This window comes from Cydia fagiglandana, chromosome 8 (assembly GCF_963556715.1).
Source record: "Cydia fagiglandana chromosome 8, ilCydFagi1.1, whole genome shotgun sequence".
Classification (NCBI taxonomy): Eukaryota; Metazoa; Arthropoda; class Insecta; order Lepidoptera; family Tortricidae; genus Cydia; species Cydia fagiglandana.
Genome location: NC_085939.1, coordinates 10,473,966 through 10,491,654, shown reverse-complemented (window position 1 = coordinate 10,491,654; position 17,689 = coordinate 10,473,966). Strand labels below are relative to the sequence as shown.

Here is a 17,689-nt window from a genome sequence, read left to right as displayed (position 1 = left end):
TCTTTCGATTTAAACGTTAGTTGGCAAGATTGTAGCTTGTCTTATGCCGCTCCTAAAAATACTAGTAAGAATGTGTGATCTCTACAACTTCTGAAAGAAAATTGGGCAAAACCTGGTATATGGGCTTAGGCTCATATTTTTGGGACCTAGATTTGAGGTAGCCTGGTTCTTTGAATTTCAACGTTACTTGGCAATATGGTAGCATATTTTATGCCGCTTCTAAAAATACTAGTAAGAATGTGTGATCTCTACAACTTCTGAAAGAAAATTGGGCTAAACCTAGTATGGGCTTAGGCTGATAACTTTGAGACCTAGATTTGAGGTAGCCTGGTTCTTTGAATTTCAACGTTATTTGGCAAGGTGATAGCACGTCTTATGCCGCTTCTAAAAATACTAGTAAGAATGTGTGATCTCTACAACTTCTAAAAGAAAATTGGGCTAAACCTAGTATGGGCTTAGGCTGATAACTTTGAGACCTACATTTGAGGTAGCCTGGTTCTTTGAATTTCAACGTTAGTTGGCAAGGTGATAGTACTTCTTATGTCGCTTCTTAAAATACTAGTAAGAATGTGTGATCTCTACAACTTCTGAAAGAAAATTGGGCAAAACCTGGTATGGGCTTAGGCTCATATTTTTGAGACCTAGATTTGAGGTAGCCTGGTTCTTTGAATTTCAAAGTTAGTTGGCAATATGGTAGCATGTCCTATGACGCTTCTAAAAATTTTTGTAAGAATGTGTGATCTCTACAACTTCTAAAAGAAAATTGGGCTAAACCTAGTATGGGCTTAGGCTGATAACTTTGAGATCAGATTTGAGGTAGCCTGGTTCTTTGAATTTCAACGTTACTTGGCAATATGGTAGCATGTCCTATGCCGCGTCTAAAAATACTAGTAAGGATGTGTGATCTCTACAACTTCTAAAAGAAAATTGGGCAAAACCTAGTATGGGCTTAGGCTGATAACATTTAGACCTTGATTTGAGTTAGCCCGGTTCTTTCGATTTAAACGTTAGTTGGCAAGATTGTAGCTTGTCTTATGCCGCTACTAAAAAAAATAGTCAGAGTGTGTGATCTCTACAACTTCTTAAAGAAAATTGGGCAAAACCTAGTATGGGCTTAGGCTCATATTTTTGAGACCTAGATTTGAGGTAGCCTGGTTCTTTGAATTTCAGCGTTAGTTGGCAATATGGTAGCACGTCTTAAGCCGCTTTTAAAAATACTAGTATGAATAAGAATAAGAATAAGAATAAGAATAATTTATTGAGAAAACCTTATTGCTAATGTTGCATTATGCGTGAACTTTTTCATTTTATACGTATATTGTTACGTGCGCCTGAACTAGGATTATCCTGTATCTCAGGCAAAGAGATAATATACTAATTTAAAGAACAATAAACAATGAAACAAAATAAAATCAAGAACATAGAGACATAAAATAGGTATTGAATTATCTTACACTTAGTAACCAAGTATTGCTGTGTCAGTGTCTGTAATGTCTATAAAGTAGGTCAGTCGTGTTTATTTTATTATTAAATACGTTGTTATTAGTTTACCTTAAAAATAGTTACAAGGCAAGATTTGCATTTCGATAGGTTTACAGGTTAGTAGGGCAAGTTAAACATAAGGTTGATGGGTAAATAAAGCACTTATTGATGACAGTTTTATGACTTAGGTATGAAAAACATCGATCTATACGTCGATTACTAATGATAATAACTACAAACCAACTAATTAGGTATACTTAGACAAACAATTAAAATTAACAGATAATCTTTTAACATGTACTTATTAATCCTCCCCATAATCAATCGAGTTTATGTACCGTCGTTCGGCCATTTTCCTGACGGGACAGTCAGGGTCCCCAGTTATATGGCCATTGGGTTTTTTGAAGAGACTACATGATGCGCATTTGGGATATTCTGATTTAAATAGGCAATCCTTGTCTGAGTGCCCTAGATTACTGCAATGTCCACAGGTGGGCTCCGATTGCTTGCATGTTTTGGCAGCATGGCCGTAAAGATGGCACTTGAAACACTTTGTAACAGTTGTGAAGTCTCTGACAGGACACGATGACCAATTGATGAAAGCTCGGTTCTGAGATATGAGAGCTCGTCGTATGTAGGCTGGAACTTCTATCACGTAGTTACAGGACTCTGCATCTTTCTTACCCGACTTATGGCTTAATTTGATAGACGCTAAGAAATTTTCCCGAGTTAGGTCTGGAAACTTGTCGGCTATATTCTGTTCATATATGCAACTGTAGACCTCTTGTTCCCGTAGAGCCGATGGTACGCCTATTATTACAACTCTGGGCCTGCGCTTGAAGGGTTCATTGATGGTGAGATTCGGGGATGTGTTTTTAAATGTCAATTTCAATTTTTCTATGTCGTCCTTAGTATCAGTGCTGATGATAACACCGCCATTTTTAACTTTACGCAGCGCTCTTACGTGCAGTTTCATTTCTTCAGGATTAATAATTTTTTGTACTAGGTTTTTCGTTTCCTCGCTTGACTTCGACTGATCTTTAGGATAAATTGCGACTAAGCTCAAATTATTAGGACGAATTTCGTTTTTGTTACTAGTTTTCACCATATCGGCAAAAGAAAGTGCGTGTGTGGCCGGTCTGTTAGTGTTATCGATACTATCCTTTAGGGCTCGTAAACTGTCTGATAGGTCTTGTTTTCCTTGAAGCGTCTGAAGAGTGCAGTGGTTAACGAGTGCCTTTGCTTTAAGGCCTTGGTAAAGAACTGCCAAGTTTGCTGAACCGTGGGAAACCTTTCGGCAAAGATTGTGGATCCTGAGTTTTTGGTCGGAGTTCAATTTGCCTTCCGTCGATATGCTGCAGATTTCACTAAGAGATTTATCTATAGTGCTCATCCAGTTCTGAATTTCTGATGTTGGTACCGGGTCTAGACTGGTCTGGTCTTTTGCGCTCGTTGGTTGTGCATTTTCATTTCCGGTATTCGGTGGTACTGGTGTTGATGGCGGGGAACGCTGAATCTTGGAACTTCTTCCAAACGGGCTGTTATTAGCACTCATATTGATTGAAGTTGTTTAAACACTTTGACGTCATAACTACTTGCACTACACAAGCAAAGAACATCGCATGACACAGTTTGTCAGTATCGAGGTCAATGCATATTGCACACGATTTTAATTTGTATATTATTTAATTATAATTTCAACACGTCTGTTCGCATCGGCGGTCGAATGCTGTTCGCATCGGCGGTCGAATGCGGCGGTGGAATGTGTGATCTCAACAACTTCTGAAAGAAAATTGGGCAAAACCTTGTATGGGTTTGGGCTGATAACTTTGAGACCCAGATTTGAGGTAGCCTGGTTCTTTGAATTTCAACGTTACTTGGTAATATGGTAGCATGTTCTATGCCGCTCCCAAAAATACTAGTAAGAATGTGTGATATCAACAACTTTTGAAAGAAAATTGGGCAAAACCTTGTATGGGTTTGGGCTGATAACTTTGAGACCCAGATTTGAGGTAGCCTGGTTCTTTCGATTTAAACATTAGTTGGCAAGATTGTAGCTTGTCTTATGCCGCTCCTAAAAATACTAGTAAGAATGTGTGATCTCTACAACTTTTGAAAGAAAATTGGGCAAAACTTGGTATGGGCTTAGGCTCATATTTTTGAGACCTAGATTTGAGGTAGCCTGGTTCTTTCAATTTCAACGTTACTTGGCAATATGGTAGCATGTCCTATGCCGCTTCTAAAAATACTAGTAAGGATGTGTGATCTCTACAACTTCTAAAAGAAAATTGGGCAAAACCTAGTATGGGCTTAGGCTGATAACATTTAGACCTAGATTTGAGGTGCCTGGTTCTTTGAATTTCAACGTTAGTTGGCAATATAGTAGCACGTCTTAAGCCGCTTTTAAAAATACTAGTAAAAATGTGTGATCTCAACAACTTCTGAAAGAAATTTGGGTAAAACCTTGTATGGGTTTGGGCTGATAACTTTTAGACCCAGATTTGAGGTAGCCTGGTTCTTTCGATTTAAACGTTAGTTGGCAAGATTGTAGCTTGTCTTATGCCGCTCCTAAAAATACTAGTAAGAATGTGTGATCTCTACAACTTCTGAAAGAAAATTGGGCAAAACCTGGTATGGGCTTAGGCTCATATTTTTGGGACCTAGATTTGAGGTAGCCTGGTTCTTTGAATTTCAACGTTACTTGGCAATATGGTAGCATGTCCTATGCCGCTTCTAAAAATACTAGTAAGAATGTGTGATCTCTACAACTTCTGAAAGAAAATTGGGCTAAACCTAGTATGGGCTTAGGCTGATAACTTTGAGACCTAGATTTGAGGTAGCCTGGTTCTTTGAATTTCAACGTCAGTTGGCAATATGGTAGCACGTCTTATGCCGCTTCTTAAAATACTAGTAAGAATGTGTGATCTCTACAACTTTTTAAAGAAAATTGGGCAAAACCTAGTATGGGTTTGGGCTGATAACATTGAGACCCAGATTTGAGGTAGCCTGGTTCTTTCGATTTAAACGTTAGTTGGCAAGATTGTAGCTTGTCTTATGCCGCTCCTAAAAATACTAGTAAGAATGTGTGATCTCTACAACTTCTGAAAGAAAATTGGGCAAAACCTGGTATATGGGCTTAGGCTCATATTTTTGGGACCTAGATTTGAGGTAGCCTGGTTCTTTGAATTTCAACGTTACTTGGCAATATGGTAGCATATTTTATGCCGCTTCTAAAAATACTAGTAAGAATGTGTGATCTCTACAACTTCTGAAAGAAAATTGGGCTAAACCTAGTATGGGCTTAGGCTGATAACTTTGAGACCTAGATTTGAGGTAGCCTGGTTCTTTGAATATCAACGTTAGTTGGCAATATGGTAGCACGTCTTATGCCGCTTCTTAGAATACTAGTAAGAATGTGTGATCTCTACAACTTCTTAAAGAAAATTGGGCAAAACCTAGTATGGGCTTAGGCTCATATTTTTGAGACCTAGATTTGAGGTAGCCTGGTTCTTTGAATTTCAACGTTAGTTGGCAATATGGTAGCATGTCTTATGCCGCTTCTAAAAATACTAGTAAGAATGTGTGATCTCTACAACTTCTGAAAGAAAATTAGGCTAAACCTAGTATGGGCTTAGGCTGATAACTTTGAGACCTACATTTGAGGTAGCCTGGTTCTTTGAAATTCAACGTTAGTTGGCAACGTGATAGCACGTCTTATGCCGCTTCTAAAAATACTAGTAAGAATGTGTGATCTCAACAACTTCTGAAAGAAAATTGGGCAAAACCTTGTATGGGTTTGGGCTGATAACTTTGAGACCCAGATTTGAGGTAGCCTGGTTCTTTCGATTTAAACATTAGTTGGCAAGATTGTAGCTTGTCTTATGCTGCTCCTAAAAATACTAGTAAGAATGTGTGATCTCAACAACTTCTGAAAGAAAATTGGGCAAAACCTTGTATGGGTTTGGGCTGATAACTTTGAGACCCAGATTTGAGGTAGCCTGGTTCTTTGAATTTCAACGTTACTTGGTAATATGGTAGCATGTTCTATGCCGCTCCCAAAAATACTAGTAAGAATGTGTGATCTCAACAACTTTTGAAAGAAAATTGGGCAAAACCTTGTATGGGTTTGGGCTGATAACTTTGAGACCCAGATTTGAGGTAGCCTGGTGCTTTCGATTTAAACATTAGTTGGCAAGATTGTAGCTTGTCTTATGCCGCTCCTAAAAATACTAGTAAGAATGTGTGATCTCTACAACTTCTGAAAGAAAATTGGGCAAAACCTGGTATGGGCTTAGGCTCATATTTTTGGGACCTAGATTTGAGTAAGCCAGGTTCTTTGAATTTCAACGTTACTTGGCAATATGGTAGCATGTCCCATGCCGCTTCTAAAAATACTAGTAAGAATGTGTGATCTCTACAACTTCTGAAAGAAAATTGGGCTAAACCTAGTATGGGCTTAGGCTGATAACTTTGAGACCTAGATTTGAGGTAGCCTGGTTCTTTGAATTTCAACGTTAGTTGGCAATATGGTAGCACGTCTTATGCCGCTTCTTAAAATACTAGTAAGAATGTGTGATCTCTACAACTTCTGAAAGAAAATTGGGCTAAACCTAGTATGGGCTTAGGCTGATAACTTTGAGACCTAGATTTGAGGTAGCCCGGTTCTTTCGATTTAAACGTTAGTTGGCAAGATTGTAGCTTGTCTTATGCCGCTACTAAAAAAAATAGTCAGAGTGTGTGATCTCTACAACTTCTGAAAGAAAATTGGGCAAAACCTAGTATGGGCTTAGGCTGATAACTTTGAGATCAGATTTGAGGTAGCCTGGTTCTTTGAATTTCAACGTTACTTTGCAATATCGTAGCATGCTCTATGTTGCTTCTAAAAATACTAGTAAGAATGTGTGATCTCTACAACTTCTGAAAGGAAATTGGGCAAAACCAAGTATGGGCTTAGGCTGATAACATTTAGACCTAGATTTGAGGTAGCCTGGTTCTTTGAATTTCAACGTTACTTGGCAATATGGTAGCATGTCCCATGCCGCTTCTAAAAATACTAGTAAGAATGTGTGATCTCTACAACTTCTGAAAGAAAATTGGGCTAAACCTAGTATGGGCTTAGGCTGATAACTTTGAGACCTAGATTTGAGGTAGCCTGGTTCTTTGAATTTCAACGTTAGTTGGCAATATGGTAGCACGTCTTAAGCCGCTTCTAAAAATACTAGTAAGAATGTGTGATCTCAACAAATTCTGAAAGAAAATTGGGCAAAACCTTGTATGGGTTTGGGCTGATAACTTTGAGACCCAGATTTGAGGTAGCCTGGTTCTTTCGATTTAAACATTAGTTGGCAAGATTGTAGCTTGTCTTATGCCGCTCCTAAAAATACTAGTAAGAATGTGTGATCTCTACAACTTTTGAAAGAAAATTGGGCAAAACTTGGTATGGGCTTAGGCTCATATTTTTGAGACCTAGATTTGAGGTAGCCTGGTTCTTTGAATTTCAACGTTACTTGGCAATATGGTAGCATGTCCTATGCCGCTTCTAAAAATACTAGTAAGGATGTGTGATCTCTACAACTTCTAAAAGAAAATTGGGCAAAACCTAGTATGGGCTTAGGCTGATAACATTTAGACCTAGATTTGAGGTGCCTGGTTCTTTGAATTTCAACGTTAGTTGGCAATATAGTAGCACGTCTTAAGCCGCTTTTAAAAATACTAGTAAGAATGTGTGATCTCAACAACTTCTGAAAGAAATTTGGGTAAAACCTTGTATGGGTTTGGGCTGATAACTTTTAGACCCAGATTTGAGGTAGCCTGGTTCTTTCGATTTAAACGTTAGTTGGCAAGATTGTAGCTTGTCTTATGCCACTCCTAAAAATACTAGTAAGAATGTGTGATCTCTACAACTTCTGAAAGAAAATTGGGCAAAACCTGGTATGGGCTTAGGCTCATATTTTTGGGACCTAGATTTGAGGTAGCCTGGTTCTTTGAATTTCAAAATTACTTGGCAATATGGTAGCATATTTTATGCCGCTTCTAAAAATACTAGTAAGAATGTGTGATCTCTACAACTTCTGAAAGAAAATTGGGCTAAACCTAGTATGGGCTTAGGCTGATAACTTTGAGATCAGATTTGAGGTAGCCTGGTTCTTTGAATTTCAACGTTACTTAGCAATATGGTAGCATGTCCTATGCCGCTTCTAAAAATACTAGTAAGAATGTGTGATCTCTACAACTTCTGAAAGAAAATTGGGCTAAACCTAGTATGGGCTTAGGCTGATAACTTTGAGACCTAGATTTGAGGTAGCCTGGTTCTTTGAATTTCAACGTCAGTTGGCAATATGGTAGCACGTCTTATGCCGCTTCTTAAAATACTAGTAAGAATGTGTGATCTCTACAACTTCTAAAAGAAAATTGGGCTAAACCTAGTATGGGCTTAGGCTGATAACTTTGAGATCAGATTTGAGGTAGCCTGGTTCTTTGAATTTCAACGTTACTTGGCAATATGGTAGCATGTCTTATGCCGCTTCTAAAAATACTAGTAAGAATGTGTGATCTCTACAACTTCTAAAAGAAAATTGGGCAAAACCTAGTATGGGCTTAGGCTGATAACATTTTGACCTAGATTTGAGGTAGCCTGGTTCTTTGAATTTCAACGTTACTTGGCAATATGGTAGCACGTCTTATGCCGCTTCTTAAAATACTAGTAAGAATGTGTGATCTCTACAACTTCTAAAAGAAAATTGGGCTAAACCTAGTATGGGCTTAGGCTGATAACTTTGAGATCAGATTTGAGGTAGCCTGGTTCTTTGAATTTCAACGTTAGTTGGCAATATGGTAGCACGTCTTATGCCGCTTCTTAAAATACTAGTAAGAATGTGTGATCTCTACAACTTCTGAAAGAAAATTGGGCTAAACCTAGTATGGGCTTAGGCTGATAACTTTGAGACCTAGATTTGAGGTAGCCCGGTTCTTTCGATTTAAACGTTAGTTGGCAAGATTGTAGCTTGTCTTATGCCGCTACTAAAAAAAATAGTCAGAGTGTGTGATCTCTACAACTTCTGAAAGAAAATTGGGCAAAACCTAGTATGGGCTTAGGCTGATAACTTTGAGATCAGATTTGAGGTAGCCTGGTTCTTTGAATTTCAACGTTACTTTGCAATATCGTAGCATGCTCTATGTTGCTTCTAAAAATACTAGTAAGAATGTGTGATCTCTACAACTTCTGAAAGGAAATTGGGCAAAACCAAGTATGGGCTTAGGCTGATAACATTTAGACCTAGATTTGAGGTAGCCTGGTTCTTTGAATTTCAACGTTAGATGGCAATATGGTAGCACGTCTTAAGCCGCTTCTAAAAATACTAGTAAGAATGTGTGATCTCAACAACTTCTGAAAGAAAATTGGGCAAAACCTTGTATGGGTTTGGGCTGATAACTTTGAGACCCAGATTTGAGGTAGCCTGGTTCTTTCGATTTAAACATTAGTTGGCAAGATTGTAGCTTGTCTTATGCCGCTCCTAAAAATACTAGTAAGAATGTGTGATCTCTACAACTTTTGAAAGAAAATTGGGCAAAACTTGGTATGGGCTTAGGCTCATATTTTTGAGACCTAGATTTGAGGTAGCCTGGTTCTTTGAATTTCAACGTTACTTGGCAATATGGTAGCATGTCCTATGCCGCTTCTAAAAATACTAGTAAGGATGTGTGATCTCTACAACTTCTAAAAGAAAATTGGGCAAAACCTAGTATGGGCTTAGGCTGATAACATTTAGACCTAGATTTGAGGTGCCTGGTTCTTTGAATTTCAACGTTAGTTGGCAATATAGTAGCACGTCTTAAGCCGCTTTTAAAAATACTAGTAAGAATGTGTGATCTCAACAACTTCTGAAAGAAATTTGGGTAAAACCTTGTATGGGTTTGGGCTGATAACTTTTAGACCCAGATTTGAGGTAGCCTGGTTCTTTCGATTTAAACGTTAGTTGGCAAGATTGTAGCTTGTCTTATGCCACTCCTAAAAATACTAGTAAGAATGTGTGATCTCTACAACTTCTGAAAGAAAATTGGGCAAAACCTGGTATGGGCTTAGGCTCATATTTTTGGGACCTAGATTTGAGGTAGCCTGGTTCTTTGAATTTCAACGTTACTTGGCAATATGGTAGCATATTTTATGCCGCTTCTAAAAATACTAGTAAGAATGTGTGATCTCTACAACTTCTGAAAGAAAATTGGGCTAAACCTAGTATGGGCTTAGGCTGATAACTTTGAGATCAGATTTGAGGTAGCCTGGTTCTTTGAATTTCAACGTTACTTAGCAATATGGTAGCATGTCCTATGCCGCTTCTAAAAATACTAGTAAGAATGTGTGATCTCTACAACTTCTGAAAGAAAATTGGGCTAAACCTAGTATGGGCTTAGGCTGATAACTTTGAGACCTAGATTTGAGGTAGCCTGGTTCTTTGAATTTCAACGTCAGTTGGCAATATGGTAGCACGTCTTATGCCGCTTCTTAAAATACTAGTAAGAATGTGTGATCTCTACAACTTCTAAAAGAAAATTGGGCTAAACCTAGTATGGGCTTAGGCTGATAACTTTGAGATCAGATTTGAGGTAGCCTGGTTCTTTGAATTTCAACGTTACTTGGCAATATGGTAGCATGTCTTATGCCGCTTCTAAAAATACTAGTAAGAATGTGTGATCTCTACAACTTCTAAAAGAAAATTGGGCAAAACCTAGTATGGGCTTAGGCTGATAACATTTTGACCTAGATTTGAGGTAGCCTGGTTCTTTGAATTTCAACGTTACTTGGCAATATGGTAGCATGTCCTATGCCGCTTCTAAAAATACTAGTAAGGATGTGTGATCTCTACAACTTCTAAAAGAAAATTGGGCAAAACCTAGTATGGGCTTAGGCTGATAACATTTAGACCTAGATTTGAGGTAGCCTGGTTCTTTGAATTTCAACGTTACTTTGCAATATGGTAGCATGCTCTATGTTGCTTCTAAAATACTAGTAAGAATGTGTGATCACTACAACTTCTGAAAGGAAATTGGGCAAAACCTAGTATGGGCTTAGGCTGATAACATTTAGACCTAGATTTGAGGTAGCCTGGTTCTTTGAATTTCAGCGTTAGTTGGCAATATGGTAGTACGTCTTAAGCCGCTTCTAAAAATACTAGTAAGAATGTGTGATCTCAACAACTTCTGAAAGAAAATTGGGCAAAACCTTGTATGGGTTTGGGCTGATAACTTTGAGACCCAGATTTGAGGTAGCCTGGTTCTTTCGATTTATACGTTAGTTGGCAAGATTGTAGCTTGTCTTATGCCGCTCCTAAAAATACTAGTAAGAATGTGTGATCTCTACAACTTCTGAAAGAAAATTGGGCAAAACTTGTTATGGGCTTAGGCTCATATTTTTGAGACCTAGATAAGATAAGATAAGATAATGATTTATTTGCTTAAACATGGTACATAAGTTGACATAATTGGTATAAGTAGGCAGTATCACATGTTTAGCCAAGGGCAGCATGCAAATATTGATCTTAAAATTAAACTATTAACATTATGTACATTAACAATCAATTATTTACATTCAGTACATCCATTTTCTATTATAAATTAAATTGAATATACATTTTATTACCATTTTACATAATTACACATTAAGTATAAATATTTAATGTCCAAATTCATTAATCAAATTATAATACCTACTTACATCATTCGTCCAAAAATTCATTTATTGTATAAAAACATTTATTTATCAGCCATTTCTTTAATTTTGTCATAAATAATGTGTCTTGCAGTTTACGCAATTCTTCTGGTAACTTATTATATACAGTGATGCTCATGCCGTAACAGTTATTTTTAAATAAAGCAGTTGAGCATGATGGCATTACCAATTTACTCTCGTCTTTTTGTCTAAGTCGCTGATTGCGATTTACTGTTGTATATGATGAGAGCTCCTTCCGTACGTAACATGCTAATTCAAAAATGTATAGGCCAGTTAGTGTAAGCAGTCCTAGTTTTTGGAATAAGGGTTTACAGGAGTCCCTGGGTCCGTAGCCACAGACTGCTCTTACACATTTTTTCTGTATAAGAAAAGCTTTAATAAAATCTGTTGAGTTGCCCCATATAAGAATACCATATTTTAAGACTGATGTTACATAGCCGTGATATGCGAGGAGTGCTGTCTTTTCTCCTGCGACCAACCTCACTTGTTTAAGAGCAAAAACAAATTTTCCAAGTTTATCACATACAACTTTTATGTGCGCTTTCCAAGAACAGTGTTGGTCTAATGTAATTCCTAGAAATTTCGTTTCATCTACTCGTTGTATTTCTTCACATTGACATAGTATCTTAAGGTCTACTTTTTGTGTTTTGTAGTTATGAAATTGAATGTAACAGGTTTTCGAGACATTGGTTTTTAAATTATTTTTATTTAACCACATGTCAATAGATTTTATTGTGTCATTTATTTTATCCTCATATGAGTTTGTCTTTTCTTCGTCTGGTATGATAACAGCTATGTCGTCAGCAAAGAGTGACATCGGATAAGATGTCTCTCTAGGAAGATCGTTAATATAGATAAGGAATAAGAGGGGCCCTAGCACACTCCCTTGTGGGACTCCACTTTTATTTTGTCTATATGTTGACCGATAAACTGCAATTTCGTTATTTCCGTTGATTTTATCTAGTTCGACACACTGTACTCTATTGTTTAGGTAACTCTCGATCCATTTTAGAGCATTGCCTCTTATTCCATAGCATTCACATTTACGGAGCAATATTGTATGGTTTACAAAGTCAAAAGCCTTGCACATATCGAAAAACGTCGCTACAACTGTGATCTTTTTATCAATATATTGTGTAATGTCCCGAATAAGAGAGAAGGCAGCGTGTGCAGTTGACTTTTGCTTTTGGAAACCATTTTGTTCTTTGGCAATAATATTATGCTTAGTTAAAAATTGCGAAACCCTGTTCATAAAAGCTTTCTCGAATGCTTTAGAGAGAATGGGCACCAAAGTTATAGGACGATAATTGGGTAGGTGTTGCTTATCTCCCTTTTTATGTAGGGGTTTTACTACGGAGTTTTTTAGGCGTTCAGGAAAGGTACCCTGTAAAAATGATAAGTTAATAAGGTGGGTTAGGACAGAAGCTAACTCCTCAGCACATTCTTTTAATACTTTAGTTGTTATTTGATCAAATCCCACAGAGTTCGTGTTATTCAGTGACTTAATTATCTTTATAATTTCGTCTTCTGTACATGGCATTAAGAATAAACTATTACTTATGCTTCGGATTTTTGAGACAGTATCTTTATAATTAAGGGCACTGTTGTTTTGTACATTAGTAGAGTCTATGAGAAAGTCATTGAATCGATTAGCTATTTGTAACGGATCACTCACAGTGGCACCATCAACATTAATGCATTCGATATCCTGCCTAGTGATATTTCCGTCATTTTTGTCCTTAATTATATCCCAAACAGCTTTACATTTGTTGTTTGCCTTACATACATACTTGCTATTAATTAATTGCTTCGATTTTAGTACACAAACCTTTAATAATTTGGTGTATGATTTATAAGCTAATTTGTTTTCCGTTGACCGAACTCTGTAACATATGGCTTTCAGTTTTCTTTTTGTTCTACTCGACTGCATAAGACCTTTCGTAATCCATCTGGGTCCCAAATTATTAGCTTTAATTTTTATATTAAACTCAGGGAAGCAGAGCCTGTATAGAAGAGTCAAGAAGTCATGAAATGTCTCAAACGCTAGGTTTAAATCATTCTCTAAAAAAACATCATGCCAAGATAGACTCGAGACATATTGCTTGAATTTTAGAACATTTTCCTTACACAAATCTCTTCTTTTTATGTACCAATGATCTTGACTTTTCTTCTTTTTGATATTTACGACTGGAAAGTGAAGGACTTGACACGTGTCATGATCGGATAAATGCACCGGGTATACATCGCCTTCCGCATCACTTATATTGCTAGCTATGTGATCTATACAGGATGTTAAGCGAGTGGGCTGTTTAATATGTAAAGTTAAATTGTAATTATTTAGTAGTTCTGTTAACATATTAGAATACTTAGTCTCTTGAATGGTATTTATATTAAGATCTCCTGCAATTATTAATCTACGTTTAGATTTAGAAGTTAATTTATGAAGGACATTATCTAAGTATCGGAAGAATGTATGTATTAGTTGATTGGTTGGAACTCTATAGATACAAAGGACTATACAATTAAAACTAGGTACATCTATACCACAACATTCGAAAACACGTTCCAATGACGATTCTTGGCATAACGGTTTCAGTTTAAATTCTATCCCTTTTCTCAAAAGGATGCAAACTCCGCCTCTTTTCTTATTTTCTCTAGAATAACTTGCAGCAACATTAAAGTTTTTTAAGACAATGTTACTTTCGCTGCCACGTTTTACAAATGTTTCAGTTAGGCACAATATATCAATTGGCATACTTTTATTAGAAAATTCAGCTAGACATAGTTCTAAAAGGTTTAATTTTGACAGTAACCCTTGAATATTTTGATGTAGCAAATGGATTGTTGTATTGTTTCTTTCATGATCTTTGCTCTCGAAAAAACTCTACACTTACACTTTTAGCATCAACACTGACATTATCATTATTACTATTGAATGTTTCTTTATTTATAATAGGGAAATAATAAGTAATTTTCCCTTTTTTTGGGGTAGTATTTTCAATCAGGTTATTTACAATAGTCGTTTTTGTGTTGAATTTCATCGTCTGGTTAACGCCATGTTTTTTAGCCACAGGTATGAATTTGTTATCGTAGTCAATACTATCGATAATTACATTAATTTTTTTACATATTGTTTTTAAATAATTTACTTGGTTCAGAAATTTATTATAATAGTTTAAAAATGTACAGTGTGGAAGCTGATTACATAACAATCGAATAACCCTGTTAAGTTTCCACTTATTTAGAAATTGGTTCTCGCTGACTTTTAACATGACAATATTAGTGTTTTCTAATCGTTTAATAGCGCCTGATAGTTCATACAATAACGTTCCTGGGTTTGAGTCATTTTCCCCGGCACAGATTATTATGTGATCTTGCTTTGACACATTTAAGTCATGACATGATTTAAGAACTTCTTTTGCCGACGCAAAGGGTTTAGTAATAGAAAATATTTTGTATTGTTCGTATTGGGTATTAAATCTTGACGCAGAAAGTTTCGCAGCTAAACCTACACACTGTTGCGTGCCAAATATGTATATTTTTCTCTGATTAGTCTCGATGGAAGGTTTCACCGTATCCGAAGTTATATGATCTTGTTGTGTACTATTCTTCAATAAATTGTCAGCGACGTCAGCTCTCGGTGAAATCGCAGAAGTTAGAAGTTCCTTTTGATCCTTTTGTATTTCTTGATCAATATTAGGCTTAGCATCTCTTTTATTTTTGCTACGATTCTTCATAGGGGTATTTTTCTTAGTTAACGTCGATGGTGATGAAGTCAATCTGCATACATTTTTCAGCGTATCTATTTCTATTTTATATTGGGACATTTGTTCTTTAAGGGCGAAGTTTTCTGATAGAATATCTTCGATTTCTTTTTCTGCCGATAGTAAACGGGTCTGTAGAAGGGATATTTTCTCTTCCAGGTCTGAAACTTTATCACATTCACATCTATTAATATCAGGACAACTCCTGTTCAGCCTGCTATCATCTGATGAGCTATCAGCACTTTCGTCTTCCGATGATAAGGAAGAAAAAGAGTTTTGAGTTGGTATATTTACAACGATTTCCTTATCTGGCGTGGATCGTGGAAGTTCTTCTGGCATTACTGACTTTACCTCATTCGCCTTTCCTTTCCTTTTTGCTACCGCATTTAAGTCTGTACCACCTGATGATGATGCGCTTCCCGGGGTTAAAGTCTGACTTTTTGTGGCTGCTGGACTCAATTCACAGCAGTTCATACATTTCCAATTTTTTTTTGTTGTAGGGTTCATCAGATTATACCTTTTTTTAGTATTTGAACATTCCAGGTCATAAAAGCGCTTACAATTAGAGCAGGTAAGAAAATGTCGCCCTTTAATAATTTTGCCGCATTTACCACACTGTTTTTCCATTGTTACCAATATTTCTATTGCAATAATTAAACGCAATGATTGAATCGTATGAGCGCACCCAAAGTAATGGTTTCTGAACGAAACATGCGCAGTGTCACAGTGACAGTTGAACGTCAATTTGTCAAAACAGCTGATCGTTGACCCTTAATTATTTTATTTTTTTTATCGAAAATACGTAGTTATTTCAAATGTTTTCTATGTGTGTGTAAGCTTAAATAATAATAACTAGATGTGACTTTCGTTTTATGTGCAAAATATCCATGATATGGCTCACCATGGTGTTGTTTCGATCTTCTTAGTATGCCGGGTAACAGTGGCAGTGTTTTTGGTGATATGTAGTAAGTTTTTAATCAGTTTCTTGAGTTTTTAATATAAATTTAAACAGAGCACTTGACAGAGGTACTGTTCACAACACACCCACATACATTACAAGATTTGAGGTAGCCTGGTTCTTTGAATTTCAACTTTACTTGGCAATATGGTAGCATGTCCTATGCTGCTTTTAAAAATACTAGTAAGAATGTGTGATCTCTACAACTTCTGAAAGAAAATTGGGCTAAACCTAGTATGGGCTTAGGCTGATAACTTTGAGACCTAGATTTGAGGTAGCCTGGTTCTTTGAATTTCAACGTTATTTGGCACGGTGATAGCACGTCTTATGCCGCTTCTAAAAATACTAGTAAAAATGTGTGATCTCTACAACTTCTAAAAGGAAATTGGGCAAAACCTAGTATGGGCTTAGGCTGATAACATTGAGACCTACATTTGAGGTAGCCTGGTTCTTTGAATTTCAACGTCAGTTGGCAAGGTGATAGCACGTCTTATGCCGCTTCTTAAAATACTAGTAAGAATGTGTGATCTCTACAACTTCTGAAAGAAAATTGGGCATAACCTTGTATGGGCTTACGCTGATAACATTGAGACCTAGATTTGAGGTAGCCTGGTTCTTTCGATTTAAACGTTAGTTAGCAAGATTGTAGCTTGTCTTATGCCGCTTTTAAAAATACTAGTAAGAATGTGTGATCTCTACAACTGCTAAAAGAAAATTGGGCTAAACCTAGTATGGGCTTAGGCTGATAACTTTGAGATCAGATTTGAGGTAGCCTGGTTCTTTGAATTTCAACGTTACTTGGCAATATGGTAGCATGTCTTATGCCGCTTCTAAAAATACTAGTAAGAATGTGTGATCTCTACAACTTCTAAAAGAAAATTGGGCAAAACCTAGTATGGGCTTAGGCTGATAACATTTTGACCTAGATTTGAGGTAGCCTGGTTCTTTGAATTTCAACGTTAGTTGGCAATATAGTAGCACGTCTTAAGCCGCTTTTAAAAATACTAGTAAAAATGTGTGATCTCAACAACTTCTGAAAGAAATTTGGGTAAAACCTTGTATGGGTTTGGGCTGATAACTTTTAGACCCAGATTTGAGGTAGCCTGGTTCTTTCGATTTAAACGTTAGTTGGCAAGATTGTAGCTTGTCTTATGCCACTCCTAAAAATACTAGTAAGAATGTGTGATCTCTACAACTTCTGAAAGAAAATTGGGCAAAACCTGGTATGGGCTTAGGCTCATATTTTTGGGACCTAGATTTGAGGTAGCCTGGTTCTTTGAATTTCAACGTTACTTGGCAATATGGTAGCATGTCCTATGCCGCTTCTAAAAATACTAGTAAGAATGTGTGATCTCTACAACTTCTGAAAGAAAATTGGGCTAAACCTAGTATGGGCTTAGGCTGATAACTTTGAGACCTAGATTTGAGGTAGCCTGGTTCTTTGAATTTCAACGTCAGTTGGCAATATGGTAGCACGTCTTATGCCGCTTCTTAAAATACTAGTAAGAATGTGTGATCTCTACAACTTTTTAAAGAAAATTGGGCAAAACCTAGTATGGGTTTGGGCTGATAACATTGAGACCCAGATTTGAGGTAGCCTGGTTCTTTCGATTTAAACGTTAGTTGGCAAGATTGTAGCTTGTCTTATGCCGCTCCTAAAAATACTAGTAAGAATGTGTGATCTCTACAACTTCTGAAAGAAAATTGGGCAAAACCTGGTATATGGGCTTAGGCTCATATTTTTGGGACCTAGATTTG

The 17,689-nt window shown here is 36.8% G+C and overlaps 2 protein-coding genes across 3 annotated transcripts in view; one reads left to right on the top strand and one right to left on the bottom strand.

Moving 5' to 3' along the window:
• The window catches only part of LOC134666638 (nephrin-like), a 198,402-nt gene that overhangs the window by 68,912 nt on the left and 111,801 nt on the right, over window positions 1-17,689 (top strand). The window lies entirely within an intron of this gene.
• LOC134667033 (uncharacterized) lies at window positions 1,743-3,193 on the bottom strand. The gene has a single exon (XM_063524338.1). The coding sequence runs from the start codon at window positions 3,035-3,037 to the stop codon at window positions 1,787-1,789; it is 1,251 nt and encodes a 416-aa protein (XP_063380408.1). The 5' UTR covers window positions 3,038-3,193; the 3' UTR covers window positions 1,743-1,786.

What these genes read in the sequence shown, in the direction of transcription:
- LOC134667033 (XM_063524338.1), bottom strand. Translation starts at nt 3,037, where the DNA reads ATGAGTGCTAATAACAGCCCGTTTGGAAGAAGTTCCAAGATTCAGCGT.